Source organism: Monodelphis domestica, chromosome X (assembly GCF_027887165.1).
Source record: "Monodelphis domestica isolate mMonDom1 chromosome X, mMonDom1.pri, whole genome shotgun sequence".
Classification (NCBI taxonomy): Eukaryota; Metazoa; Chordata; class Mammalia; order Didelphimorphia; family Didelphidae; genus Monodelphis; species Monodelphis domestica.
This window is the reverse complement of record NC_077235.1, coordinates 25,225,938-25,253,330: the sequence shown is the minus strand read 5'-3', so window position 1 is coordinate 25,253,330 and position 27,393 is coordinate 25,225,938. Positions and strand designations below refer to the sequence as shown.

Below are 27,393 nucleotides of genomic sequence, written 5' to 3'. Positions count from 1 at the left end.
GATGTTTCCCCGTCCTTGATACATCTCTACAGAGGTTAGGGCCCATCACCCATTCTCTCTGGACCAGTCCCCCACCTTATGACATCTCCATGGGGGAATAGGGTCCATCACCCATTAGCTCTGGGCCTTCCCCCTCCTTGTCTCCTCACTACAGGTGATTGGGGCAATCACCTATTAGCCCTGGACCCATCTCCCTCTGTATCACATCTCTACACGTGGTAGGACCCATCTTCTTTTGTGTCTGGGCCTGCTTCCCTCCAAGTCTCATCTGTACAGGGGCCAGATCCATCACCAGTTGCCTCTGAATGTTTCCTCCTGCTTGTGACATCACTACAGTTTGTAGTAACCATCTACAGTTAGGTGTAGCCCTGCTCCCCCCCTTCTGACAGATGTATGGGGTCAGGGGAGGCCTTAGTACTTGTAAACTCTGGACCTTTACCCCATTTTGTTGTATCTCTATATGGGATAGAGATTATCACCTTAAAGCCCTGGATCTCTCCCCATCTTTGTCACCTATCACAGTGGGAAGGGCCATCACCTGTTACCTGTAGGTTTATCACCCAATGTTCACATCTCAGCTAGAGATAGGGGTTATGGCAGTTTGTTGGCTCTGCACATTTTCCTCTCCTTGTCACTTCAGACCACTGCCCATATCTCTTCATTTCTGAATGAGTAGGGGCAATCACCTATGAACTGTGGATGTTTCCCTCTCCTTGGTACATCTCTACAGAGGTTTGGGACCATCACCCATTCTCTCTGGACCAGGCCCCCACCTTATCACATCTCTATGGAGGGATCAGACCATCACCCATTAGCTCTGGGCCTTCCCCCTCCTTGTCTCCTCACTACAGGTGATTGGGGCAATCAACTATTAGCCCTGGACCCATCTCCCTCTGTATCACATCTGTACTGGTGGTAGGGGCCATCTTCTGTTAGCTCTGGGCCTCCTTTCCTCCAGGTCTCATCTCCACAGGGGTCAGATCCATCATCAGTTGCCTCAGAATGTTCCCTCCTGCTTGTGACATCACCTCAGTTGCTAGCAACCATCTACAGTTAGGTCTGGCCCTGCCCCCCATTTCTGATAGCTGTATGGGGGAGGGGACTAATTACTACCTCTGGACCTTTACTCCTTTTTGGTGCATCTCTACAGGGGAAGAGGCCTTCACATGTTGACTCTATGTCTATCCCCCTATTTTCACATCTCTGCTAGAGGTAGGGGCTTTGGCATTTTGTTGGCTGTAGACCTCCCCCAGTGTGTAGAGGCCATCAACTCTTAGCTCTGAATCCTCTCCACTCCCTTTCCCATATCTACGTAGTATCTGCACAATAATCCCTTAGCTCTGGACCTTCCCTCCTCCTAGTCACATCACTCCATGGGGTAGGTGCCATCATCTCCTAGCTCTGAACCTACCCCCATACTTGTCACATCTCTACAGTAGGTAGGGCCCATGGCAGTTTGTTACCTCTCAACCTTTTCCTTTCCCTGTCACTTGTCACCTTGGGGTACAGACTACCACCTGTTAGATGCTGACCACTGCCCACACCTTGTCTCATTTCTAAATGAGTAGGGGCAATCACCTGTTAACTCTGGATGTTTCCCCGTCCTTGATACATCTCTACAGAGGTTAGGGCCCATCACCCATTCTCTCTGGACCAGTCCCCCACCTTATGACATCTCCATGGGGGAATAGGGTCCATCACCCATTAGCTCTGGGCCTTCCCCCTCCTTGTCTCCTCACTACAGGTGATTGGGGCAATCACCTATTAGCCCTGGACCCCTCTCCCTCTGTATCACATCTGTACAGGTAGGAGGAGCCATCAGCTGTTCGGTCTGGGCCTGCTTCTCTCCAGGTCTCCTCTCTACTGATAACATCACCAGTTGCCTTTGAATGTTCCCTAAAGCTTGTGACATCACTACAGTTGCTAGCAACCATCAACTCTTAGTTCTAACCCTGCCCTGCTTCTCACAGCTGTATGGGGGGAGGGGAAACATTACCACTTGATAACTCTGGACCTTTCTCCCTTTTCATTGCATCTCTACAAGGGATAGGGATTATCCCCTTCAAGCCCTGGTCCAGTCTCCATCCTTGTCACATCTGTACAGGGGTAGAGGACATCACCTGTTAAGTCTAGGTCTATCACCCTATTTTCACATCTCAGCTAGAGGTAGGGGCCCTGGCAGTTTGTCAGCTCTACACCTCTTCCAGTTGGAAAAGGCCATCCAACACCTGCTAGCTCTGGATCCCCTCCCCTCCTTTTCCAATTTCTACCTAATATATAGACAATTACCCATTGGCTATGAACCTTAGTTCCTCTTTGTCAAATCACTGCATGGGGTAGGTGCCATCATCTCCTAAATCTAAACCTGCCCCCATACTAGTCCCATCTGTAAAGTAGGTAGCGACCTTGGTAGTTTGTTACCTCTGGTCCTTTTCCTCTCCTTGTCACTTCTCTAGTTGGGGTACAGACCAACCCCACCTTTCTCTCATTTCTAAAGGGGGAGAGGCAATCACCTGTTAACTCTGGATGTTTCCTCCTCCTTGATACATCCCTACAGAGGTTAGGGTCCATCACCCATTAGCTCTGGAGCTTCCCCCTCCTTGTCTCCACACTACAAGTGTTTGGGGAAACTATGTCTTAGCACTGGACCACCTCTTCTCCCTTTCCCATATCTATGTAGTATCTGCACAATAATCCCTTAGCTCTGGACCTTCCCCCCTCCTAGTCATATCACTCCATGGGGTAGGTGCCATCATCTCCTAGCTCTGAACCTACCCCCATACTTGTCACATCTCTACTGTAGGTAGGGCCCATGGCAGTTTGTTACCTCTGAACCTTTTCCTCTCCCTGTCACTTGTCCCCTTGGGGTACAGACTACCACCTGTTAGATGCAGACCACTGCCCACAACTTGTCTCATTTCTAAATGAGTAGGGGCAATCACCTGTTAACTCTGGATGTTTCCCCCTCCTTGATACATCTCTACAGAGGTTAGGGCCCATCATCCATTCTCTCTGGACCAGGCCCCCACCTTATCACATCTCTATGGAGGGATCAGACCATCACCCATTAGCTCTGGGCCTTCCCCCTCCTTGTCTCCTCACTACAGGTGATTGGGGCAATCACCTATTAGCCCTGGACCCCTCTCCCTCTGTATCACATCTGTACAGGTAGGAGGAGCCATCAGCTGTTCGGTCTGGGCCTGCTTCTCTCCAGGTCTCCTCTCTACTGATAACACCACCAGTTGCCTTTGAATGTTCCCTAAAGCTTGTGACATCACTACAGTTGCTAGCAACCATCAACTCTTAGTTCTAACCCTGCCCTGCTTCTCACAGCTGTATGGGGGGAGGGGAAACATTACCACTTGATAACTCTGGACCTTTCTCCCTTTTCATTGCATCTCTACAAGGGATAGGGATTATCCCCTTCAAGCCCTGGTCCAGTCTCCATCCTTGTCACATCTGTACAGGGGTAGAGGACATCACCTGTTAAGTCTAGGTCTATCACCCTATTTTCACATCTCAGCTAGAGGTAGGGGCCCTGGCAGTTTGTCAGCTCTACACCTCTTCCAGTTGGAAAAGGCCATCCAACACCTGCTAGCTCTGGATCCCCTCCCCTCCTTTTCCAATTTCTACCTAATATATAGACAATTACCCATTGGCTATGAACCTTAGTTCCTCTTTGTCAAATCACTGCATGGGGTAGGTGCCATCATCTCCTAAATCTAAACCTGCCCCCATACTAGTCCCATCTGTAAAGTAGGTAGCGACCTTGGTAGTTTGTTACCTCTGGTCCTTTTCCTCTCCTTGTCACTTCTCTAGTTGGGGTACAGACCAACCCCACCTTTCTCTCATTTCTAAAGGGGGAGAGGCAATCACCTGTTAACTCTGGATGTTTCCTCCTCCTTGATACATCTCTACAGAGGTTAGGGCCCATCACCCATTAGCTCTGGAGCTTCCCCCTCCTTGTCTCCACAGTACAGGTGTTTGGGGAAACTATGTCTTAGCACTGGACCACCTCTTCTCCCTTTCCCATATCTATGTAGTATCTGCACAATAATCCCTTAGCTCTGGACCTTCCCCCCTCCTAGTCACATCACTCCATGGGGTAGGTGCCATCATCTCCTAGCTCTGAACCTACCCTCATACTTGTCACATCTCTACAGTAGGTAGGGCCCATGGCAGTTTGTTACCTCTGAACCTTTCCTCTCCCTGTCACTTGTCCCCTTGGGGTACAGACTACCACCTGTTAGATGCAGACCACTGCCCACAACTTGTCTCATTTCTAAATGAGTAGGGGCAATCACCTGTTAACTCTGGATGTTTCCCCCTCCTTGATACATCTCTACAGAGGTTAGGGCCCATCACCCATTCTCTCTGGACCAGTCCCCCACCTTATGAAATCTCCATGGGGAATAGGGTCCATCACCCATTAGCTCTGGGCCTTCCCCCTCCTTGTCTCCTCACTACAGGTGATTGGGGCAATCAACTATTAGCCCTGGACCCATCTCCCTCTGTATCACATCTGTACTGGTGGTAGGGGCCATCTTCTGTTAGCTCTGGGCCTCCTTTCCTCCAGGTCTCATCTCCACAGGCGTCAGATCCATCATCAGTTGCCTCAGAATGTTCCCTCCTGCTTGTGACATCACCTCAGTTGCTAGCAACCATCTACAGTTAGGTCTGGCCCTGCCCCCCATTTCTGATAGCTGTATGGGGGAGGGGGACCATTAATATTTGTTATCCTCTTTTTGTTGCATGTCTACACTACATGGGGATTATCACCTTCTGGTCCTGGACCTGCCCCCATCCTTGTCACATTTCTCCTGGGTTGAGACCTTCACCTGATAACCCTGGACCTGTCCCCCTCCTCACCACTACTCTGCAGAGGGTTTGGGCCATCATTCTTTGTTACTTCTGACATCTCCCCAACCTTTTTCCCATTTGTACAAGGTGTAGGGGCAATCCGCTGTTAAGTCTAGACCTTCTCCCGTTCTTTTCCTATCTCTACCTAGTGTATGTCCCCTTACTCCTTAGATATACACCTTCCCTCTTCCTTGTGACATCTCTACATGGGATTGGAACCAACTACTGCTAGATGTAACACTGCCCCTTTCTTGTGACAGCTATGCAGGAGAGAGGAGCAATCAGCTTTTACCTTGAGCCAGCCCCACTCCTTGTCACAGCTGTACAGGTCAAGGGTCCATCACTGTTGAGTGAGAACCACTTGCCCCCTATAGTCCATCCCAACACAGTGTGGGGGCCATCAATTATTGCACATAGACTTAACCTATTCATTGCCAGACCTCTGAAGAGTGTTGGGCCTCTCACCATGTAGCAATCTCCCTACCCCGTCCTGTAACCTCCATAAAGGCGGTTCAGACTCTCACCTTTAGCTCAATACCTGCACTTCCTGTCACATCCCTACTTGGGCTGAGGTCCCTCACCTTTAACTATCTACTTGCCCCCTTCCTGTCATATACCTTAAAGAGGTTGGGACCCTAACCATTAGCTCTCGACCTGCCCCCTTCAGTAACCTCCCTAAATGAGGTTGAGGCCCTCCCCTTTAGATCAATACTGGCCACTTTCTGTCACTATCATACTAAGGATGAAGGCTGTCACTTTTAGCTCTCTACTTGCCCACTATTGTAACCTTAGAAATCATTGGGGCCCTCATTTTAAAATCTCTACCTGTCCCTTCCTGTGACATCCATAAAGGAGGTTGGGACCCTCACCTTTAGCTCTCTACCTGCCCCTTCCTGTGACATCCATAAAGGAGGTTGGGACCCTATTCTTTAGCTCTCTACCTGCTGATTACTGTCACAACCCCACAGGGGCTCAAGGCCTTTAGCTCTCTACCTGACTTTTCCTGTCACACCTCTAATGGAGGTTGGGGCTCTCACCATGTAGCTCTCTCCCTGTAACCTCCTTAAAGGCAGTTGGGACCCTCTCCTTTAGCTCTCTACCTGCCCCCTTCCTATCACATCCATCAAGGAGTTTGGGATCCTCAGGTTTAACTCTCTACTTGCTCCTTCCTGTCACATCCCTAGAGGGGCTCAGGGCCCTCACCTTTATCTCACTACCTGCCCCCTTCTATAATTCCAATAAAGGATATTTGGACCCTCACATGTATCATTCTACCTGCCCCCTCGTAACCCCTCTAAAGGATGTTGGGACCCTATCCTTTAACTCTCTACCTGCCCACTCCTGTCACATCTCTAATGGTCTTTGGGGGTCTCCCAATTTAGTTTTCTATCTATACCCCCTTGTCACTTCTCTAATGGAAGTTGGGGCCCTCATTTTTTAAATCTCTACCTGCCCTTTCCTGTGACATCCATAAAGGAGGTTGAGACCCTCACCTTTAGCTCAATACTTGCCACTTCTTATTAGACCTCTAATGGAGTTTGGGGCCCTCAACTTTAGCTCTTTACCTGCCCCTTCCTGTCACATTTATACAAGGGCTCTGATCCCTCAAATTTTCTCTCTACCTGTCCCTTCCTGTCACATCCATAAAGGAGGTTGGGACCTTCACCTTTAACTCTCTACTTGCCACTAACTGTCACAACTGTAGAGGGGCTCAGGGCCCTCACCTTTGGCTCTCCATCTGCCTTTTCCTGTCACATCTCTAATGGAGGTTTGGGCTCATACCATGTGATCTCTACCTGTACCCCCTTGTCACATCTCTAATGGAAGTTGGGACCTTCACCTTTAGCTCTCTACCTGCAACTCCCTGTCACATCCCTACAGAGGTTTAGGGCCCTCACCATTAGCTCTCCACATGCCCCCTCCTGTCTCATCTCTAATGGACTTTGGGAGGTCCCACAATTTAGTTTTCTACCTGTACCCCCTTGTCACTTATCTAATGGAAGTTGGGGCCTTCATTTTTCCTATGACATCTCTAATGGAGGTTGGGACCATCATCTTTACTCTCTACCTGCCCCTTCCTGTCACTTCTATATAGTAGTTTGGGGCCCTCATTTATTGCTTCCATAGCCCCTTCCAGTTACATCTCTAATGAAGGTTGGGGCTCTCACCATATAGCTCTCTCCCTGTCCCCTCCTGTAACCTCCTTAAATGAGCTTGGGACCCACACCTTTATCTCTCTACTTGCCCCCTCCTGTCATATCTCTAATGGAAGTTGGGGTCTTTATTATTAAATCTCTACTTGCCCCTTCCTGTCACATCTCTAATGGAGTTTGGGACCCTCCCCTTTATCTCTCTACCTTCCCCTTCCTGTCACATCTCTACCGGGTCTCAGGTCCCTCACCTTTATCTCTCTACCTGTCCCCTCCTGTAACCTCACTAAAGGATGTTGGGACACTCTCCTTTATCTCTCTACCTGCCCCTTCCTGTGACATCCATAAAGGAGGTTGGGGCCCCTTCCTGTCACATCCCTACAGGGTCTCAGGGCCCTCACCTTTATCTCTCTACCTGCCCCCTCCTGTAACCTCTCTAAAGGATGTTGGGACCCTCACCTTTAGCTCTCTACTTGCCTCCTTCCTGTCACATCTCTAATGGACTTTGGGGATCTCCCCATTTAGTTTTATACCTGTACCCCATTGTCACTTCTCTAATGGAGGTTGAGGCCCTCTTATTCAAATCTCTAACTGCCCCTTCCTGTCACATCCATAAGGGAGATTGGGACCCTCACCATTAGCTCTCTACCTGCCCCTTCCAGTTACATCTCTAATGAAGGTTGGGGCCCTCACCTTTAGCTCTCTCCCTGTCCCCTCCTGTAACCTCCTTAAATGAGCTTGGGACCCGCACCTTTATCTCTCTACCTGCCCCTTCCTGTCACATCCCTACAGGGGCTCAAGGCTCTCACCTTTATCTCTCTACCTGCCTCCTCCTGTAACCTCTCTAAAGGATGTTGGGAGCCTCCCCTTTAGCTCTCTACCTGCCACTTCCTGTTACTTCTATACTAGGGCTGAGGGCCCTCACCTTTAGCTCTTTACCTGTCCCCTCCTGTAACCTCTGTAAAAGTGGTTGGGACTTTCACCTTTACCTCTCTTCCTACCTTTTCCTGTCACATCTCTATTGGAGGTTGGAACCCTCACCTTTACCTCTCTATCTGCTCCTTCCTGTCACATTCCTACTTGGGCTGAGGGACCTCTCCTTTAGTTCTCTACCTGTCTTTTCCAGTTATATCTCTAATGGATGTTGGGCTTCTCACCATTTATTTTTCTACCTTCCCCCCTCCTGTAACCTCCTTGAAGGAGGTTGGAATCTTCACATTTAGCTCAAACCTGCCACTTCTTATTAGATCGCTAATGGAATTTGGGGCTCTCACATTTGCTTCTCTCCCTGCCCCCTCCTGTCACAACTCTACAGGATCTCAGGGCCCTCACCTTTATCTCTCTACCTGCCCCCTCCTATAACCTCAGTAAAGGATGTTGGGACCCTCTCTTTTATCTCTCTACCTGTCCCTTCCTGTGACATCCATAAAGGAGGTTGGGTCCCTCACCTTTAGCTCTCTACCTGCCCCCTCCTATAACCTCAGTAAAGGATGTTGGGACCCTCTCCTTTATCTCTCTACCTGCCCCCTCCTTTACCCACACTAAAGGCTGTTGGGGGCCTCACCTTTAGCTCTCTACCAGCCCCTTCCTGTCTCATCTCTAATGGACTTTGGGGGGTTGGCACCATTTGAATTTCTACCTGTACCTGGTTGTCACTTCTCTAATGGAGGTTGAGGCGCTCATTTTTAAATCTCTACCTGCCCCCTCCTATAACCTCAGTAAAGGAGGTTGGGACCCTCACCTGTAGCTCTCTACCTGCCCCTTCCTGTCACAACTCTACAGGGGTTCAGGGCCCTCACCTTTATCTTTCTACCTACCCCCTTCTGTAATGTCCTTAAAGGAGGTTGGGACCCTCTCCTTTATCTCTCTACCTGCCCCTTCCTGTGACATCCATAAAGGAGGTTGGGACCCTCACCTTTATCTCTCTACCTGCCCCCTCCTATAACCTCAGTAAAGGATATTGGGACCCTCACCTGTAGCTCTATACCTGCCCCCTCCTGTAACCTCTCTAAAGGATGTTGGGACCCTCACCCTTAACTCTCTACCAGCCCCTTCCTGTCTCATCTCTAATGGACTTTGGGGGTCTCACCATTTAGATTTCTACCTGTACCCCCTTGTCACTTATCTAATGGAGGTTGAGACCCTCATTTTTAAATCTCTACCTACCCCTTCCTGTGATATCTCTAATGAAGGTTGAGACCCTTATCTTTAGCTCTCTACCTGCCCCTTCCTGTCACTTCTATACAGTAGTTTGGAGCCCTCATTTATTGCTTCCATAGCCCCTTCCAGTTACATCTCTAATGGAGGTTGGGGCTCTCACTATGTAGCTCTCTCCCTGTTCCCTCCTGTAACCTCCTTAAAGGAGTTTGGGACCCTCACCTTTAGTTCTCTACCTGCCCCGTCCTGTAACCTCTCTAAAGGATATTGGGACCCTCCCCTTTAGCTCTCTACCTACCCCTTCCCATCACATTTCTAATGGACTTTGGGGTTCTCACCATTTAATTTTCTACCTGTACCCCCTTATCACTTCTGTATTGGAGTTTGGGGCCCTCGTTTTTAAATCTCTACCTGCCCCTTCCTATGACATATTTAGTGGAGGTTGGGACCCTCACCTTTATCTCTCTACCTGCCCCCTCCTGGCACATCCATAAAGTATGTTGGGTCCCTCACCTTTTCTCTCTACCTGCCCCTTCCCATCACATCTCTAATGGACTTTGGGGTTCTCACCATTTAGTTTTCTACCTGTACCCCCTTGTCACTTCTCTAATAGAGCTTGAAGCCCTCATTTTAAAATCTCTAACTGCCCCTTTTTTCACATCTCTAATGGAGGTTGGGACCCTCACCTTTAGCTCAAACCTGCCACTTCTTATTAGATTTCTAATCAAGTTTGGGGCCCTGAACTTTAGCTCTCCACCTGCCCCTTCTTGTCTCATTCATCCAGGGGCTCTGATCATCACCTCCCCTTTAGCTCTCTACATTCCCCTTCCTGTCATATCCATAAAGGACTCTCAGTTTTAGAGATCTACGTGCCACTCCCTGTCACATCCCTACAGGGTCTCAGGGCCCTCACCTTTAGCTCTCTACCTGCCCCCTCATGTAACCTCTTTATAGGAAGTTGTGACCCTCATCTTTAGCTCAATACCTGCCACTTCTTGTCACATACCTACTTTGGCTGAGGGCCCTCACCTTTACCTCTGTACCTGCCCCTTCCTGTCACATTCCTACTTGGGCTGAGGGTCCTCTCCTTTAGTTCTCTACCTGTCTTTTCCTGTTATATCTCTAATGGATGTTGGGCTTCTCACCATTTATTTTTCTACCTTCCCCCTCCTGTACCCTCCTCATAGGAGTTTGGGACCCTCACCTTTAGCTCTTTACCTGCCCCCTCCTGTGACCTCTCTAAAGGATATTGGGGCCCCTCATTTTTAAATCTCTACCTGCCCCTTCCTGTCACAGGATGTTGGGCAAATCACCTGTTAGATCTTGTCCCCCCCCCTCCTGTTCAGCTCTCTGTGAAGGTTGGCACCCCTTCTCCGTTGCACCTGCCCCGGGTCCGGATCCCTCACCCCTGTGTCCCCATCTGCCACCCTTCTCACTTGTCAGTTCCAGGTTGTTGCCCTTCATTACCTGTGGAGCTTCCACCACCTTTTGCCCACCTCCTGGCACCTGTTTGCCCATCCCCCAACCTCCTGTTCTAGGGCAGCTCACTTTGATCAGCCTCAGGATCTCAGGGCAGTCCTGAGGCTGGGCTGGACGAACTCGGAATGTGGTGGCGGTCATGGTTTGGCGGCAGAGAGTAGCTTTCTCTGTCTGGGTTGTCTGAGTTGCCCTGATTCTCTCCTCCGTCTCCTCTCTAATTTCCGGCACCAACCCCTCATGGGAATTGAACGGTGCAGCCATGGCAGGGGCTGGCGCCCATCCTCCCTGCCCAGATGAGCAGGAAGGGAAGGATTTGGGGCAGCTAGGAGAAGAAGTGGAACTATTAAAACGAGAGATGAGGAAGCCAGAGTTGGGCACTGGAGGGGGAGGAGAGTTGGAGGTGGGAGGAGTGGGCCTATCCCGGTTGGATGGAACTCGAAGGGCCCCGCCCCTCGCGCTGTCAGTTGCTGTCACAGAGGTCGTCGCTAGGAGACGCTCTATATACATTCTAACCTGAGCTGCCTCTGGTCAGAATGGTTGGGAGCTTTGACGGAGGCGGTTGGTAGTCAGCTGGCTCCGGCTCCGGACCCTCCCAAACACCTATTTCGGAGGTAATTTTAGGGGTCCCCGCTCAGGAACCTAACAAAGGACCCTCACATACTGCTTTCCAGCAGAGTCCATGTCCCGGCAGCCACTGCCTTCGAGCTCTCTTCTCCTAGGAGCTTTCCCCCTTGAATTTGCCTTAGTCTGGGGGTTTGTAAAGTACTTTAGGGTTACCCTTAAGGGCCTTTGCCGGTCCACTTTCACCCAGTTATTACGGAAGCTGCCGGAACTTTTCCGGGCCGGTTCTCTTCCCCGTGGAATCGGAGGGGCAATTTAAGGGCCCTTTCACTCCACTAGTATTCTGTTGTTCTCCTGGGTTCTAATCCTTGTCCTTTTAAAAATTAATTTAATTAATTTAGACTATTTTTCTGTATTTATATGATTGATATTCTTTCCCTCCCCTCCCCCCACCTCTCCTGTAGCCAAGGAACAATTCCACTGGGTTTTACATGTGTCATTGGTTCTAATCCTAATCCTAAAAACCAAACAAACAAATCCTAGTTCTGCCACTTATTTTGGGTAAGTCCCCTCACCTCCCTGAACACCCTTGGACCCCGCCACTGTTTTGTAGGATGGAGCCCCTGAGTTCAAGTTTCAATCCAGCTGGATAGCTTTGTTTAAGTTTCCTAACTTCCCAGAAACTCAGTTTCCTCATCTGTCAAATGAGGAGATTGAAGTTAATGACCTTATTTTAAGTTCCTTCTAGCCTAAATAGTCTGCCGTTCTGTAGTGCAGAGGACCAAAATCCCAGCCCTGCCATTTACTGTGGGACCTTGGGTAAGTAACTCTCACTTGTCACAGCCTGTTTTCCCTCTTCCACACAATAAAAGGGATGGCCCCAGATGACTTCTAAGGGCCCTTTAAATTCTGCTAGTCTCCGATTTGGGGTCAAATCCCAGTTCTTCCATGAGTGATCTTGGGTGAGTAAATCCCCTAATCTCCCAGGGGGCCTCAGTTTCCTTATCAATAAAATGTGGAGATTGGGCTAAGCAACATTTAAAATCCCTTCTAGCTGTAGTAATCTGTAGTTCTGTAGTGTAGTGGACCTGGTTCCAAATCCCAGTTTAGCCATTTACTGTGTAACCTTGAGGAAGTCCTGTCTCTGGACTCCCCAAGCTTGGGGGAGAGGGAGTGAGGGTTTTATGACCTCTAAGGGCCCTTCCAGCTCTATTACCTTATGATTCGGGGACACATAACCTGGGTTCAAATTCTAATACCATTTTTTTCTCTCTACCCTTCCCTCCCCCTCTCCTCCTTCCTTTCTCTCTACCCCTCCCCCTCCCCCCTCCCCATCTCTCTCTTCCTCTCAGTTTCTCTTCCCCTCCCTCCCTCCCTCCTTTCCCCTCTTCCCTCCCTTTCTTTCCCTCTCCCTTCCCCCTCTTCTCCCTCCTTCCCCTCTATTTTTCCCTCTCTCTCTCCCCTTCTTCCTACTTCCCTTTCTCTCTCCCTCCCCCCTCACCTTCTCTCCCTCTCTCCCCCTCTCCCTCCCCAGTCTCCTTTCCTTGCCTTCTCTCCCTCTCCCACTCTCCCTCTTTCTCCCTCTCTTTCCCTACCCCTCTCTCCCTCGTCCTCTCCCTTTCCATCTTTCCTTCCACCTCTCCCTCTTCCTTTCCCTCTCTCCCTCCCCCTCTTCTTCTCCCTGTCTCCCTCTTTCCCTCTCCTCCCTTTCCCTCTCCGTCTCCCTCCTTTGCTCTCCCTCTCCTTCCCTTCCTCTCCCTCTCTCTCTTTCCCTCTCTCTCCACCCCTTTCCCTCCTTTCCTTTCCCTCTCCCCGTCTCCCTCTCTTCCCCCTCCTTCCCTCTTTCTCTCCCTAGCTCTCCCTCCTTTCCTCTCCTTCCCCTCTCTCCCTCCATATACCTATTCCTCTCCCTTTCTCCCTCTCACTCCCTCCCTTTCCCTGTCTCTCTTCCCCCTCTCTCCCTACCTTTCCCTCTTCCTCTCCCTCTCCCTCCTCCTCCCCTTCTCTCTCTCTCCCTCCTTCTGCTCTCCCTCCTTCCTTCTCTTTCTCTCCCTCCCTCTCTATTTCTCTTTCAGTTTCTCTCCCTCTCTGCCTCCCACCTCTCTCCCTCCCTTTCCCTCTTCCTCTCCTTCTCCCTACCCCTCCTCCTCTCCCTCCTTCCCTTTCCCTCTCCCTGTCTCCCTCCTTCTCTCTATGTCTCCCTCTCACCTCCTTCCCTCTCCTCCCTTTCCCTCCCTGTCTCCCTCCTTCCCTCTCCCTCTTCCGCTCCCTTTCTCTCTCTCTCCCTCCCCCTGCTCTCCCTCCTTCCCCTCTCTCCCTCCTTTTTTCTCCCTCCTCCTGTTCTCCCTCCTTCCCTTGTCCTCTTCCTCTCCTTCCCTCCCCCCACTCTCCCTCTCCCTTTCCCTCTCTCCCTCCCTCCCCCTCTCTCCTTACCTTTCCCTCTTCCTCTCTCTCCCTCCCCCTCCCCCTGCTCTCCATTTCTCCCTCTTTCCCTCTCACTCTTTCCCTCTCTCCCTCTCCCTCTTTCCCTCTCTTTCTCTCCCTCCCTCTCTATTTCTCTTTCAGTTTCTCTCCCTCCCCCTGCTCTCCCTCTCTCCCTCCCACCTCTCTCCCTCCCTTTCCCTCTTCCTCTCTCCCTCCCCCTCCCCCTGCTCTCCTTCCTTCTTTCTTTCTCTTTCAGTTTCTCTCCCTCTCCCCCCCCCCCCATTCTATGTATAATCTTGGACAAACCACATGACTTCTTTGGGTCTAACTTGCTTCATTTGTAAATGAAGACATTAGTCTGGATACCTTGTTAGCGCTTGTTTATGATTCTGTGATCCAGAAGACTTGGGTTCAGAACTCAGTTATCTCCTTACTCCCTTGTGTGACTTTGGGTTAATCATCTAACCTCTGGACCTGTCTAGCCTGCCTGGAGGGGGCAGGGTTGGTCCAGGTCACTTCCAGCTCCTGCAGTTTAAAATCTCTGTACTAGAGATCATGGATTAAATCATAGCTGCCATTCTCCACTTGGCTTGGGTAATTCAGAAAACCTCTCAGAGTAGGGCCTCAGTTTCCTCTTCAAGAAGTGTTCAGGTTGCCCTATATGACCTCTCCCTTCCTTTCCATTCTGTAGTTCTGCGCAGCTGCCCAAGCTGTTGAGTGGCCCAATATTGCCAGGGGCCTTAAAACAACAAGCCAGGCAGTCCAGTGGATTGGGAAGACAAGCGGAAACAGGCGTGCAGCTCCCCTTCCACTGTGCTCTCCAGATAATTCATTGGGGCAGGGATATTTGGCTGGTTTGGTTTCCAGCAGAGGCCTCAGAAAGGCGGCCTTGGAGAAGATTCCTGGGCCTTGGCACCACTTGGGAGCTTTGGAGAATCCATCAACTCGCTTTATAACATTTCTCTTTCTCACAGGGCTGCTCTCGAACCAACCGAGGGACGGCTGTCTCTCCCTGCCCACGTGCAGGCCTTCCCGCCCGCCGTGCTGTTATTGTTGTACTCTCCTGCTTTAGAGTACGGCCTATCTAATATGTAAGTGTTAGAGCCTGTGTAGTCTAATCACCCATTTGTCCAAGTGAATTTCGGTATACTCTGGTAGAACTACACGTTCATTCTCAGCACTGCTTCCTCAGGCAGCTGGCCCCACCTGAGAAGCTCTTGGAAGGCAGGGTTGGAGAGCACCTTCTCAGGCCGGAGTGCCGCCTCCCCCCACCCCACCCCCACCCACCAGGTACCCTATGCAGAGAGAGCTGCAGGATCACTGTAGTTGCAGATCTCCTCCTTGGCCACGTGGTGGTAGCATCATCACTCATTATCTACTCAGATCCCTACCCATAGACAGCTAGCCTAGTCCCTGACGGAGTCACCTCAATGCCTCTCCACTCTGAACCCCGACTCAGTAATGACCTAATGATGTCCCTGAAGCAAAGATTAGTCCCTGGTTTAGCTGTAGAACACTTGAAGGCCTGAAATCCCGGTGAGAGCTAGTCTGGTTACAGGCTACAAGATTCAGCTTCCATTTCAGCAATCTGGGGAACATTTCATCTCTTTTCACCTCCTTGTCACAGTTTCATCTAGGTACCAGAACCATATTTTGTGAGACTCCCATCCCTACATCTTGTTCTTGTTACATACATTACAGTTTCAGACCTCAGCCAGGCAGATCAGGGGTATGAAACACCCCTTCCCTCCATAAAGGAAACCAGCTTGGGGGCAGCTCAGTGGATGGAGAGCCAGGCCCAGAGATGGGAGGTCCTGAGTTAAGATCAGATGTGAGACACTTGCTAGCTGGGTGACCCTGGGCAATTCCCTTTACCTCCATTGCCTAGCCCTTACCGCTCTTCTGCCTTGGAACCAATACACAGTATTGATTCTAAGATGGAAGATGAGAATATTTTTTAAAAAGAAAAGAGGAGGCATCTGGGTGGCTCAGTGGATGGAGAGCCAGGTCTGGAGACAGGAGGTCCTGGCTTCCCAGTCTAGCCTGGACAATTCCCTTTACCCCCATCACCTAGCCCTTGCTGCTCTTCTGCCTTAGAACCAATACCCAGCATTGATTCTAAGACAGAAGGTGACAGTTTAAAAAAAGGGAAAGCAGTTATCAGGGAAACAGCATAAGAAAGAGGAGATAATAAGTCTATTTTCATACACCTCCTCCCCAAATTGTCACATCTGTGAGATTTTTTAAAATTTCTCATTTTGGATACAGGATTTTGTTAATATTCTACATGGAAAAGTCTCATATTGAAATTTCCTCATGGAGGCCCTAATCACAAGCCATAGAACTTGTATGCAAGTGTGTATTTGGTTTGATTATTACATCTTACTCCTTCTCAGGCCCATTTCCCCCAATATTTATCTTCACTAAAAATAGGATTTCATCTAGAGTAGATAGCTGCTGAACCCCAACCAAGAACCCATTCTACTCAATTGAGTTTTCATTTCAAAATTTGGCAACTCCTCTCATCGCAGCCCCCACCAGGTAGGTGATTCTTGGGGGCTGTTTGTTAGGAGCCAGAAGCAGTGGCCTAGGCCATTAGCAGATGAAACCTCCCAGCTCCTTGTGATTCTGAAATGCAGCTCCAGTACTCTGACTTCACACCTGAAGCTCCTGGACGGGATTTGATATCTTGATTCAATGAAGTCAATACCATCATTGGGGAAACACAGACAAGCATAGCTGAACCCCAACTTTAAGTCAAACACATTTCTTGCAAACACACAAAAATGACCAAAGAAATGAGCCAGGGTAGTAGTTGGGACCATGATCTGCGGGATTACCTTCCACATTATACTGTATAGCTGTAGAGATAGAAATGTCCTATGTATTTTAGTGCTTTGTGTGCTGTTCCCCCCACCATTAGACCATGAGCAACGTTTGCCTTTCCGTGTATCTTCGGCTTAACCTAGTGCCCACCGCATAGCCAATATTTCATACATATTTGACTGTCCACTCCGCACTGTTTGAAGAAACCCAACTTTGGAGTAAGTTGCCTTGGCTCTTGGTAAAAGGTTCTCCCTCTACAGACATGTTTCTACAAATATCTAGTGAGGAATGTAGGCTAAACTTTCTCTTCCGCGTTAAAACTGCCCACCGCACCCCAATTCCACAAGTATTCTTAAGGAGGAACAAGGGAAAGTTGACAGTTAGCTATTCTCAGAAGGGGCTTGGAGACCATTGGGGGGTTTTTTGTTTTGTTTTTAAACCCTTGCCTTCTGGCTGAGAATCAATACTGTGTATTGGTTCTAAGAGCAGTAAAGGCTAGGCAATGGGGTTAAGTGACTTGCCAAGGGTCACCCAGCTGGGAAGTGTCTGAGGCCAGATTAGAATCCCATCTCTAGGCCTGGCTGCCCCATTGAGTGCCCCAGCTGCCCTCTTCCACAGGTATTCTTAAGGAGGAACAGAGGAAAGTTGACAGTAAGCTATTCTCAGAAGGGTCTTGGAGACCACTGGTTTAATGACTTGGCTAATTTTAAGGTTTGAGGCATTTCTCCTCTCATTTCAATGGTCAAAATGGGCTTTTCCAATTCACTTCTGTGCCTTTGAAACAATTAAGTGACTGCCGTGAAGTCTCCCCCTGCTTCTTCCGTCCACAATTAGCTAGAAATTGGACTGGAGATTTCATAGCTAGAGTGAACTCCTGGATGAGGAAATTCCCTCTGCCGGCGTGGTATCTTTCCTGCAATTTCAAGGTTTAAGAAAGAGCTAGCTGCCCACAGCTTTCAGAGGGCCGGTGGATGTGCCCAGGGTCACGCAGCCAGCATGCATCAGAGACAAAACTTGAAGTCTTCTGGCTCCAGGGCAATATTCATCCTCCCATGCCACCTTTTTCTGCAGTGCCCCTGGGTTTTTGAAGGTAGAGGACTAGCTCAGCAGACTTTCTCAAAGCCTTAGTCTAGATAACAATGTAGGCTCATTACTAGACAGTTGGCCTTGAGGTGATGGATTCCTTTTGGGCCCTAACTCATGATTTTACCAAGGCAGAGAAGGGTTTCCTTGGGCATCTGTGTGGAGGGGGGGAGTGTCCAAACTGATGAGATGACCCATTTTCAAGTCCCAAAACAAAAAAAGGAAAGGGAAAGAGTAAAATCTGAAGAGCAATGCCAAGAGCTGACTACCAAACAACTTTTCTAAACTAGACCCCTTTCATTTGTAGGCAGCCAAACCCACTTTCCCCCTTGCAAACCCTTTTCTTTTAACAGGATGGTAAGTTAACTAGTTCAAACGTCATATCCCCCAGCGGTTCTCCTACCTGTCTCTGCAACCATTCTAGGAAAGTTTCATATGGAGAAGCATCGTTTTCCCAAGCATGTTGACCAACTGTCACTGTCTAACTTCCCTTCTTCCCTTTATTTGAATTCACTCTTCAGTTAATCTGCTATGGGCCTACTATGTGGGAGGCAGGGAGCTAAGTAAGCCCTAGAGACCCAAAGAGGGAAACAAAATATAGCTATCCCTGTGCTCCTGGGAAAAACTGGATTTACTAAATATCTCCAAGGCAAACAGGGCCACATAGGTAAGGGAGGGAAGTACGGATGCTGACTTCTGAAGGAAACTAGGGATGCTTGGTGGTTGGGAAGACTTCAATTCGAGGATTGAATTGTGGACAGCTGAGGCAATGGTGCTCAGAATTGGGATATAATGATGGTCTATAAGCCTTTAGTGCCTGGAAAGCACTGTGAGAAGTGATGGGGACACACCACCTGACAAAAATGGAACTGTCCCTGCCTTCGAAGAGCTTTTTGATGGGGGGAGGGGGGGAATGGGCATGTATAGAGGAATATGCAAAATAGGATCTTGGATAAGGGAGGCATCCATCAGCATCTGATAGAACCAGGAAAGGGCCTCATCCTGGGAAGAACATTCGCTGGATAGCAAATACCAAGGCCTGGAGATAGGACGTGGATTATCTTGCACAGTAAACAAGCCAATTTGCTGGCTACAGTAGGAGTAAGAGAAGGGAAAGATGAAAGGAAGGGACCAGGTTGTGAAGAGCTTTAAATGCGCAGCAGGAGAGTTTCTATTAGATGCTGGCGATAATAGGCATCACTGGAGTTTGATTAGGGGGCCACAGGGTGGAACACAATCAGACTATGTTTTAAGAAACACATTTTGGCAGCTATGTAGAGGGTGGATTGGAGTGGGGAGGGACTTAAGGTAGGAAAACTGGGCAACAATTATACATGCAAGAAATGGTGTCCTGAACTGGGATGGTAGAGAGGAATCCTCTACCCAGAGGGGTCAAGAAGTAAAAATGACCAAAATGCACATGGCAACTGATTGAATATATGGGATAAGTGCAAGTAAAGACTCAAAGATGACTCAGTTTCTAAACTTGGATAAGTAGGATGGTGGTGCCCTTAACAATAATGGAGAAGTTCTGAAGAGGAGTTTTAAGAGAAAGATAAAGGGGAACAGTAAGTAGGCCCCTTTTTGTTGAAAAGGAGAGTATATGAAGAGGAATAAGAAGCAGCAAACCGAAAATGGTAGGCAAAAGCGATGATCCAAATTCACTTCTCCAAGTTCATGGGACTGATCTACCACTGACTCTGATTATCTTTTATCACAAAACATAATTCTCAGGGGACATTTACCTCCAAGTGCAAAAGGAAGTCCCAGATGAAAGGAGGGGACTGCTCTTTTCCAGGGCCATTTTAGAATAAGGTAGAGTTGTACCACAAGAGAAGGAAAGGGGGAAGGTAAGAGTTCTTCAGAGATCATCATAGTGTATAGATGTCCACAGAACAAAAGGCTATAGAGGCCATCTAGGCCATCTAGTTTAGAGTTCAGTTGCTAGTAAAAGGCCAAAGTAACAATCACATTTCCAGAAGCTAAGTAGAAAAGCTGATGTCAACTGTTTGAGAATTCTACTTTATTTGAACTTTGGAACCGGGAAATCATAGCACTAGATAACCCCTCGCATTAATCTAGGGTAGTTTTAAAAGGACTAGACTAAGCCTTGTTTTCAGTTACATACTCTGATATCAGTTTCTGTTTAGAACATATTCCACCCCACTTTCCCTAAGCGACCCTGTTTTTTAATAAGCAGCTGGGTGGCTCAGTGAATTGAGAGTCAGGCCCAGAGATAGGAGGTCCTGGGTTCAAATGTGGCCTCAGACACTAACCAGCTGGGTGACCCAGGGCAAGGCACTTCACCCCCACTGCCTAGCCCTTATCAGTCTTTTGCCGTGGAACCAATACAAAAGTATTGATTCCAAGACAAAAGGTATGGGTTTGTTTTTTAAATAAGCCAAGAATCACCAAGTTGGAGAGGAGCAGAAAGGCCATCTAGTCTGACCCATTCTTGTACACAAGCCCTCTCTATAGAATACTCAGTGATATTCCAACTTCTGCTTAGAGATATTGAATGAAATGGTACGTAGTGCCTCCCAAGGGACCTCATAACTTTTAGTAAGTCTCCATTTGCCTCTTTACCACCTGCCTTCTGAGATCAAACAGAACAACCCATTTCCATATGGTAGACCTTCAGACATTTGGAGTCAGCTATCGTGTCATTTCTAGATATGAAAGAATTTGATGACTGCTCAATATTTGTGACACTAAGATCATGGGGTGAACAAGAACTATCTCACTGGAGAGGCATAGTTCTAAGGAAGGAAAGCCCTGACTTGGGAGTCAGAGGACCAGGGTCTAGATTCTAGTCCTGTTTCTACCTGTCTGTGGGCAAGTATCATAACCCTGTCTGGGCCTTAGTTGTCATCTACAAAGTGGAATAGATGTTCACTCTCATCTCTTTCGACCTGAACTTTGAAAGATAGAGTTAGACTTGAAGATGCCCTTGATAGTGGGACAATTTATCCCCAACAATGAAGTTCTGTAGGAACAAATATAAAATAGATCTAGGGAAAACCAGTCTCTGCAAAGTTGTCATCCCACTTGATTACCGAAAGGATTGATCAATCCAGCAATACAGTTCTCGTATGCTAGCTGTCTAGCTATCTGATCTATCACCACACACTCATACTGGCATATCTAAGAAATAATGTACTATGGTACCTTAGAATTGTGCAGGTAGCCTAGTGACAGGAAACATGCCCAAGATGCATTCGTTGGAGTTGTTGGGTATTTAGCGAGGAAAGATGACTGCTGGCATAATTATCTTCAAGCACAGAACCAAGTTAAGGTGGTGGTAATGAATGTGGTTCCTACATTCCATAAAGATAGAACAAGATTATATTATAACTCTGCCCTGTGAGATTTCAGAGTATCTCTGAATTGGAAGGGAACTTGGAGGTCATCTAAGCTAGTCTAACCCATAGTTGAACAAAGTCCTTGCTAAGTTCTAGACTCAACTACCATAAAAGAACTATCAGAACAACCCTTTCATATGGATATTTTCAGTTACTTCTAAAGTCAAATTAGCCTTGCTATATTTTCATGGACAAATTCCTTATTTCTGACTATGAGTCACAGAGATTCAGCTCTACACAAAGGTGCACTCTAATAGTGCTTTGTGGGTCAAATGAATTTGTGATATTTAAGTACTAATTCTCAGGTCTCTTTTTCACCCAATAGGGAGGCCATGAAGAGTCTACTGCTAGACAGAGCTCTTGCTGTCCCTGATTTGGGGTAGAGACGACTCATCCCTTCCATCTGTATGGAAACGGATCGCAGCTCTGCTGCTCACTATGATGTGTCAACTTCCGGATCCCAGTCATCAGAGAATCCAGGCTCAATCCCATCTCGAGCGACCACGGGAGAAACAGATAAAAGCTATGCCGCTCATCATTTGGTGCCAGCCTCTGAACCGTGGACCGTGGAGAAGCCAAAACCACCTTTGCCTCAGTCGCCCACAGCAGAAACAGAGAGAAGGTATGCCGCTCACCTTCTGGTACCAACCTCTGATCCCTGGTCACTGGCGGAGAAGCCAAAATCACTCCCATCTCAGCCATCCGCAGTAGAACCGGATAGCAGCTATGGTGCTCACTCTTCTCTGCTAACTTCTGAGCCCTGGTCATCAGTGGAAAATCTGATATTTCCATCTCAGGCATCCACTACAGAAACAGATAGCAGCTATCTTGATCACCTTGCTATGCCGCCTTATGAGTTATGGTCACCGGTGGACAAGCTAATGCCACTCTCATTTCACTTGTCTCCTGTGGAAAAATTTAACAGCCACACTACTACGTACAATAGCAACCTTACTTCTTCTGGTTTTGACGTACCCTCAGTGGTGTCCAAGACACCATTGGAGAAGTCGCTGCCTCTCTCACCTTATCAGCTTGAATCGTATAACAACTTTGCCACATGTACCATCAGTCCTCCCTCTTCGAGCTTTGCTATGTCCAGCTCTGAGCCTCAGGCATCAGAAAAGAACCTGATATCGCCACCATCTCGTTCATCTACTAGAAGCAAGTCTAGTAGTCATACCATCCATAACATCAGCCCTGCCTCGCCTGGCGTAATCTTGCCTGCCTCTGAGTCTCAGCCATCCAGAAAGAATCTTATATCACCACCGTTCCATTTATCCACCAGAAGAAAGTCGACCGACTATACCACCCGTACCATCAGCCCTGCCTGTGCACGTCAATCATCATCAAAGCACCTAACTCCACCTCTGTCTCCCTTTTGCAGCACAGAAACAGCTAGCAGTTATGCCACCGGTAACATCGGCCCTTCCCTTCCAGGCCCAGCCCATAACATTGGTACAAAAGGGCAGGGAAGAGGCAACCTCAGGGGTTTGAGTGGCCCCCTGGCAGCACAGGAGACCCAGGCCCAGAGCTCCTGCAAGAAAGATTCACCTCTCTGCTTCATGATTAAGACCGGAGTGATTGGAGCCAGCACAAGCCAAAGAGGCAACAAAGTGAAAAAGTTGCCAGAATTTCCTGGCTCTAAAATGCGGAACCCCAGAGGAGAATCTGAGTCAGAGGCAAGGGCATATGGCAAACAACAGAGCCAGAAACCAGCTAAGTCGGCAATGGAAGAAACGGTTAAAAAAGCAGAGAGGTATTCTAAAGAGGGAGCAAAAAGGAGCGGCACCTTGAAAACATCTACTGAAAAGGCCACCGAAAGGAAAGTACCTGTGATTGATTGGGATGCAATTAGACAAAGCCACCTGCAATACATTAAAAATAAGTGGGGAAGCCTACCACCTGTCAAAAAAGATTTTTATGTTGAATCAGCGAGAACAAAATCAATGTTACAATCAGAAGCAGACAGGTGGCGCAAAGAAAACAATAATGTAACTTGTGATGATTTAAAAACCAATGAAAAAAGATCTATTCCGCACCCTGTCTGCCAATTCGAAGATGCATTTCATCAATATCCGGAAGTTATGGAAAATATCAGGAAGGTAGGTTTCAGCAAACCCACGCCAATACAATCACAGGCATGGCCAATCATATTGAAAGGTATTGACCTAATCAGTATTGCCCAAACAGGTACTGGGAAAACATTAGCGTACCTGATGCCAGGCTTTATTCATCTTGACCACCAGCCAGTAGCCAGGGAGGAGAGGAGGGGGCCTGGTATGCTAGTGCTCACACCAACCAGAGAATTAGCGATTCAAGTTGACAATGAATGTAAGAAATACACTTATAAGGGAATTAAAAGCATGTGTATATATGGGGGAGACAAAAGTGGTCCAACTGAGCATATTCCCAGGGGTATAGATATTATCATTGCCACCCCAGGCCGACTTAGCGACCTGCAGATGAACGACCTCGTCAATCTTAATAGTATTACATACGTGGTTCTAGATGAGGCTGATAAGATGTTGGATATGGGGTTTGAGCCTCAAATAATGAAAATTTTATCAGATATACGGCCAGATAGGCAAACGGTAATGACCAGCGCTACCTGGCCCGATATTGTCCGTCATTTGTCACAAAAATACCTAAAAGATCCAATGATAGTTTATGTTGGCACCTTGGATCTAACCACCGTGAACACCATAAAACAGAAAATCATCGTAACCACTGAAGAAGAAAAACGAGTTTTGCTACGTTCTTTCATCGATTCGTTGATGCCTGAACATAAAGTAATTATTTTTGTGAGCAGAAAACTTATTGCTGATGATATATCCAGTGACCTGAGCATTAAGGGCATACCTGTGCAGTCACTCCATGGTAGTCGAGAACAAGATGACCGAGACCAAGCATTAGAGGAATTTAAAAAAGGAATAGTGAAAATATTAATAGCTACAGATCTGGCATCACGAGGTATCGACGTCCTCGATGTCACTCATGTTTTTAACTTTGATTTTCCTCAAAACATTGAAGAATACATCCATAGAATTGGACGTACGGGACGAGCTGGACAAAGTGGGTCATCGATCACTTTACTCACCAAAGGCGACTGGAGCGTTGCGGGGGAGCTAATTAACATCTTACAGCGGGCCAACCAAGAGGTCCCCCGTGAGCTTGCATCAATGGCTAGGCAATATAAGCAGTACAAACACAGAAAGAACGAGGAAAAGAAGTTAAGATATTATAGCAGGCCAAGATAATGTAGATCACTTTAAGATGTCTTTATACTCCTCTTTAATGTTTAAAAAAGTGTTTTAAAGAATCCTCCTGAATTGTTTTCATCTGGTAATCAGAAAACCCTAAAATTGTGTGGGGATGTGATTAAGAGTGTGGGGAAAGGAAAGAAAAAAAAATGTACCTGGCATTCCAGTGCTCTAGTATATGTGGGAGTGGGAAGAGTCTGTTCTCCCAGGTGGTCAAGGTGAGTTTGAGCTCATGTCTCCATACCGAGTGACCGCACAGGAAAGTGGCTGAACTAAAAATACAATAATGCAATAGGTAATATAGATTCCTTCGATAAGAAGAGTAGAACATAAAGCAGGCTATCCAATCAAATGCACACAGGTCCTCTGGGAATTGAAAAAGATAAAATCCATTTCTGATTTCTATAAATCAGTTAAGGGCAGTTTGCTCCAGTGGACAAGAAATGAACATCTTTTCTACTTTTGTATTGACAGCCCACTTTCTAGACTACACTGATATGATTTAATGCAGCGGTTCTCAACCTCTCAATTTGTGGCCATGAGAATACATAATGCATATCAGATATTTACATTCTGAATCATAACTGTAGCAAAATTACAGTTTTGAAGTAGCCACCAAAAGAATTTTTTGGTTTGGGGTCACTGCAACATGAGGAACTGTATTGCGGGGTCACGGCATTAGAGAGGTTGAGAACCACTGATTTAATGGCATGAAAGCTTGCAATAACAAAAATGCCCTTCCATGCTCCTCCTTGAGTCATTCCACTGAACATCTCATCAAATAGATGATACATTTATTGTTTCATTCTCTATATCTTAGTAGAACTCACTACCAACTTTGGAGAGCCCCTAAAGTGAAGGGCATCCAATCTATATTTGAAACATTGCAGCCCTCGGAGTTTAGCACAGTCCATTTCATTCTTGGGTCATTCCTTATCCAAAGGGCACTAGTTAGCCCAGACCAATTCTGGAAAGGAACTGCAATATGAGGTCTGCCTCAGGGTATACCCAAGAGTCAAGTTCGATTTGTGATCCCTGGGACTATCCTAGAAAGGATCCAAATGGATATGAATCACCCCCACTCCAAGTCTTAAAATTAAACCATTCTCCCAGGAATCAATTCATCTAGAGATGATAGAATTGGACCAGACTGTGTGGACTGTCCCACCTTTAGACTGCTATATCCCTTAGGCTTTTCTCTTCCACTCTTCAAGCCCTAACTTTCATTTTCCCTTCAGTATATCTTATAAATGAAATTCTTCCACCTTTCTTCTGCTGCCAATCTAGTTCAGCTCATCTTGTTTCTTTCTCCTCTGCTGATCCATGTTGTATCGTACTACCACACCAGTCTTCCTAAATACCACTGATTAAAACGCCAACTATGGGCTGGGCATTGTCCTAAGCAAAGGCCTAATACAAAGAGAAAAAATGAAACATTTCTTGTTCTCAGGGAGTTTACATTCATTCTAACAGGAGATCACATGTACAAATATAAGCATATAGAGATCATATAGAAAATGAATGCAATGTAGTTTGGGAAGTATTGACAGCAGCACCGAGAGGGATCAAGAAAGGGTTCATGTAGAAAGTGAGTGGTTCTTGAGCTGGGCTTGGAAGGAAATCGAGGATTCCAAGCTATGGAGATAAAGAAGGAAAGCATTCCAACTATGAAAAACAGTCGGTGTAAAAGCGTAGAGATGGGAGATGAAATGTCATGTGTAAAAAATAGAAAGTAAACTAGTAGGACCAAACCATAGAGCATATATACGCATAAGAATATTGGGAAAATAAGAAACCTCCACTATATGAAGAGTTGTAAATGCCAGAAAGAAGAATGTATTTTTGATCTTAGAGGTAACAAGGAGCCACTGGAGTTTCTTGAGTAGGATGTTCTTGTGAGGGTAATGGGAGATATGATCAAGCCGTCATTTTAGGAAAGTCACTGGTATCTATGTAGGGCATGAATTGGAATGGGAAACATTCAAGACGGGAAACCCAATTAGAAAATGATTACAATCGTCCAGATTGAGGTGATCAGGGTCTGAACTAGGGTCATGATTGTATGAATGGAGAGAAGGTAACATTATCAATCGGGGATGTGGAGGCAGAAGTGACAAGATTTGGCAACCAATTGGATGTTTATGTTGAGAGTAAAGAGATGGGGATGACATTGAATTTAGAAACCTGGGTGACAAAGCATGGTGATATTGATACCTTAACAATGGGAAAGTTCGGGGGGTTTGACATGTTGAATCTGAGATGTCTACATCTGGATCAAAATGTCCAATAAAGGGGGCAGCTGGGTGGCTCAGTGGATTGAGAGCCAGGCCTAGAGATGGGAGGTCCTAGGTTCAAATCTGGACTCGGACACTTCCCAGCTGTGTGACCCTGAACAAGTCACTTAACCCCCATTGCCTATTAAAAAATGTCCAATAAGTAGTTTGTAATTTAGGGCTAAACTCTGAAGATGGGATTAAATCTCCCAACCATAATTTTACCCCTTACAAGACAGAGACTAAAGCTAGTTACGTAGATCTGAAAGTCATCTGTATAGAGATGATAATTGGACTCGTGGATGAGGTCACTAAGTGAGACAGTGCAGAGAGTAAAGAAGGCGCCATACCAAGCTTTGGGGGAACACAGCAGCCAATGAAGGCACAGCTAAGGAAACAACAGTCTGACAGGTTGGAAGAGAGGCAGAAGAAAGTACCCAAGAAGGTAATCAAACAGTATTAAGTGTTGCCTGGATCTAAAAACCCTATTATCCAGTTTCAGTTTCCATTGGTGGGGGTCTGTTTAAAACATCCTGAAGCTGTGGTTATATCATATATCAGGTACCCCTTGGGGGCTGACTGGCCCTGGAATGAGTGAATCATTGGAATGAGTGGTGCAAACTAACTGATGCTGTCCTCATAAGCACTTCTTCCTTCAGTGAGGAAGGTGTGTGCTACCAGATCTTGGCATTTCTCCACTCTCCAGCACAGCTCTCTACCCCAGAGTTGAACCTCTTGGAGTCCAAACTGATAGGATTTCAAGCCTCACAAATCCTTCCCTCCATACTATTATTAAGCACCTAAAAACTGGATTAAAAGGTACCAAGTAGTAACTTTCCTTGCCAAACTCAGAAAGTCCCTTGTTAGCAGAACCAAAGCACCATTCCTCCCCAACATTCACTCTCCTCTCCAGTCAGAAAGCCCCCTGCTGTCCCATGATGCTCCTTGCTTTGCTTAG

The 27,393-nt window shown here is 47.3% G+C and overlaps 3 protein-coding genes across 5 annotated transcripts in view; 2 read left to right on the top strand and 1 right to left on the bottom strand.

Annotated features, from left to right (window-relative positions):
• The window catches only part of SATL1 (spermidine/spermine N1-acetyl transferase like 1), a 37,347-nt gene extending 26,272 nt beyond the window's left edge, over positions 1-11,075 (bottom strand). Inside the window, exon 1 of one of the 2 annotated variants that reach the window (XM_007507408.3) lies at positions 10,635-11,075. In XM_007507408.3, the coding sequence (XP_007507470.2) occupies positions 10,635-10,907 (273 nt within the window). In that variant the 5' untranslated portion in view covers positions 10,908-11,075. The remainder of the gene's footprint in view (positions 1-10,634) is intronic. The other variant, XM_007507406.3, reaches the window with a different exon arrangement.
• LOC100617106 (probable ATP-dependent RNA helicase DDX53) overlaps positions 1-24,895 on the top strand; it is a 59,094-nt gene extending 34,199 nt beyond the window's left edge. The window contains exons 1-4 of one of the 2 annotated variants that reach the window (XM_056808970.1): positions 11,119-11,257; positions 11,946-12,026; positions 14,606-14,722; positions 21,228-24,895. In XM_056808970.1, the coding sequence (XP_056664948.1) occupies positions 21,310-24,159 (2,850 nt within the window). In that variant the 5' untranslated portion in view covers positions 11,119-11,257; positions 11,946-12,026; positions 14,606-14,722; positions 21,228-21,309 and the 3' untranslated portion in view covers positions 24,160-24,895. Of the gene's footprint in view, positions 1-11,118; positions 11,258-11,945; positions 12,027-14,605; positions 14,723-21,227 lie in introns of those variants that run through there. The other variant, XM_003342289.4, reaches the window with a different exon arrangement.
• Positions 21,391-27,393, top strand: part of ZNF711 (zinc finger protein 711) — a 117,030-nt gene continuing 111,027 nt past the window's right edge. The window contains exon 1 of the mRNA XM_016426752.2: positions 21,391-21,524. The gene's annotated coding sequence lies outside the window, so the exon portion shown is untranslated. The remainder of the gene's footprint in view (positions 21,525-27,393) is intronic.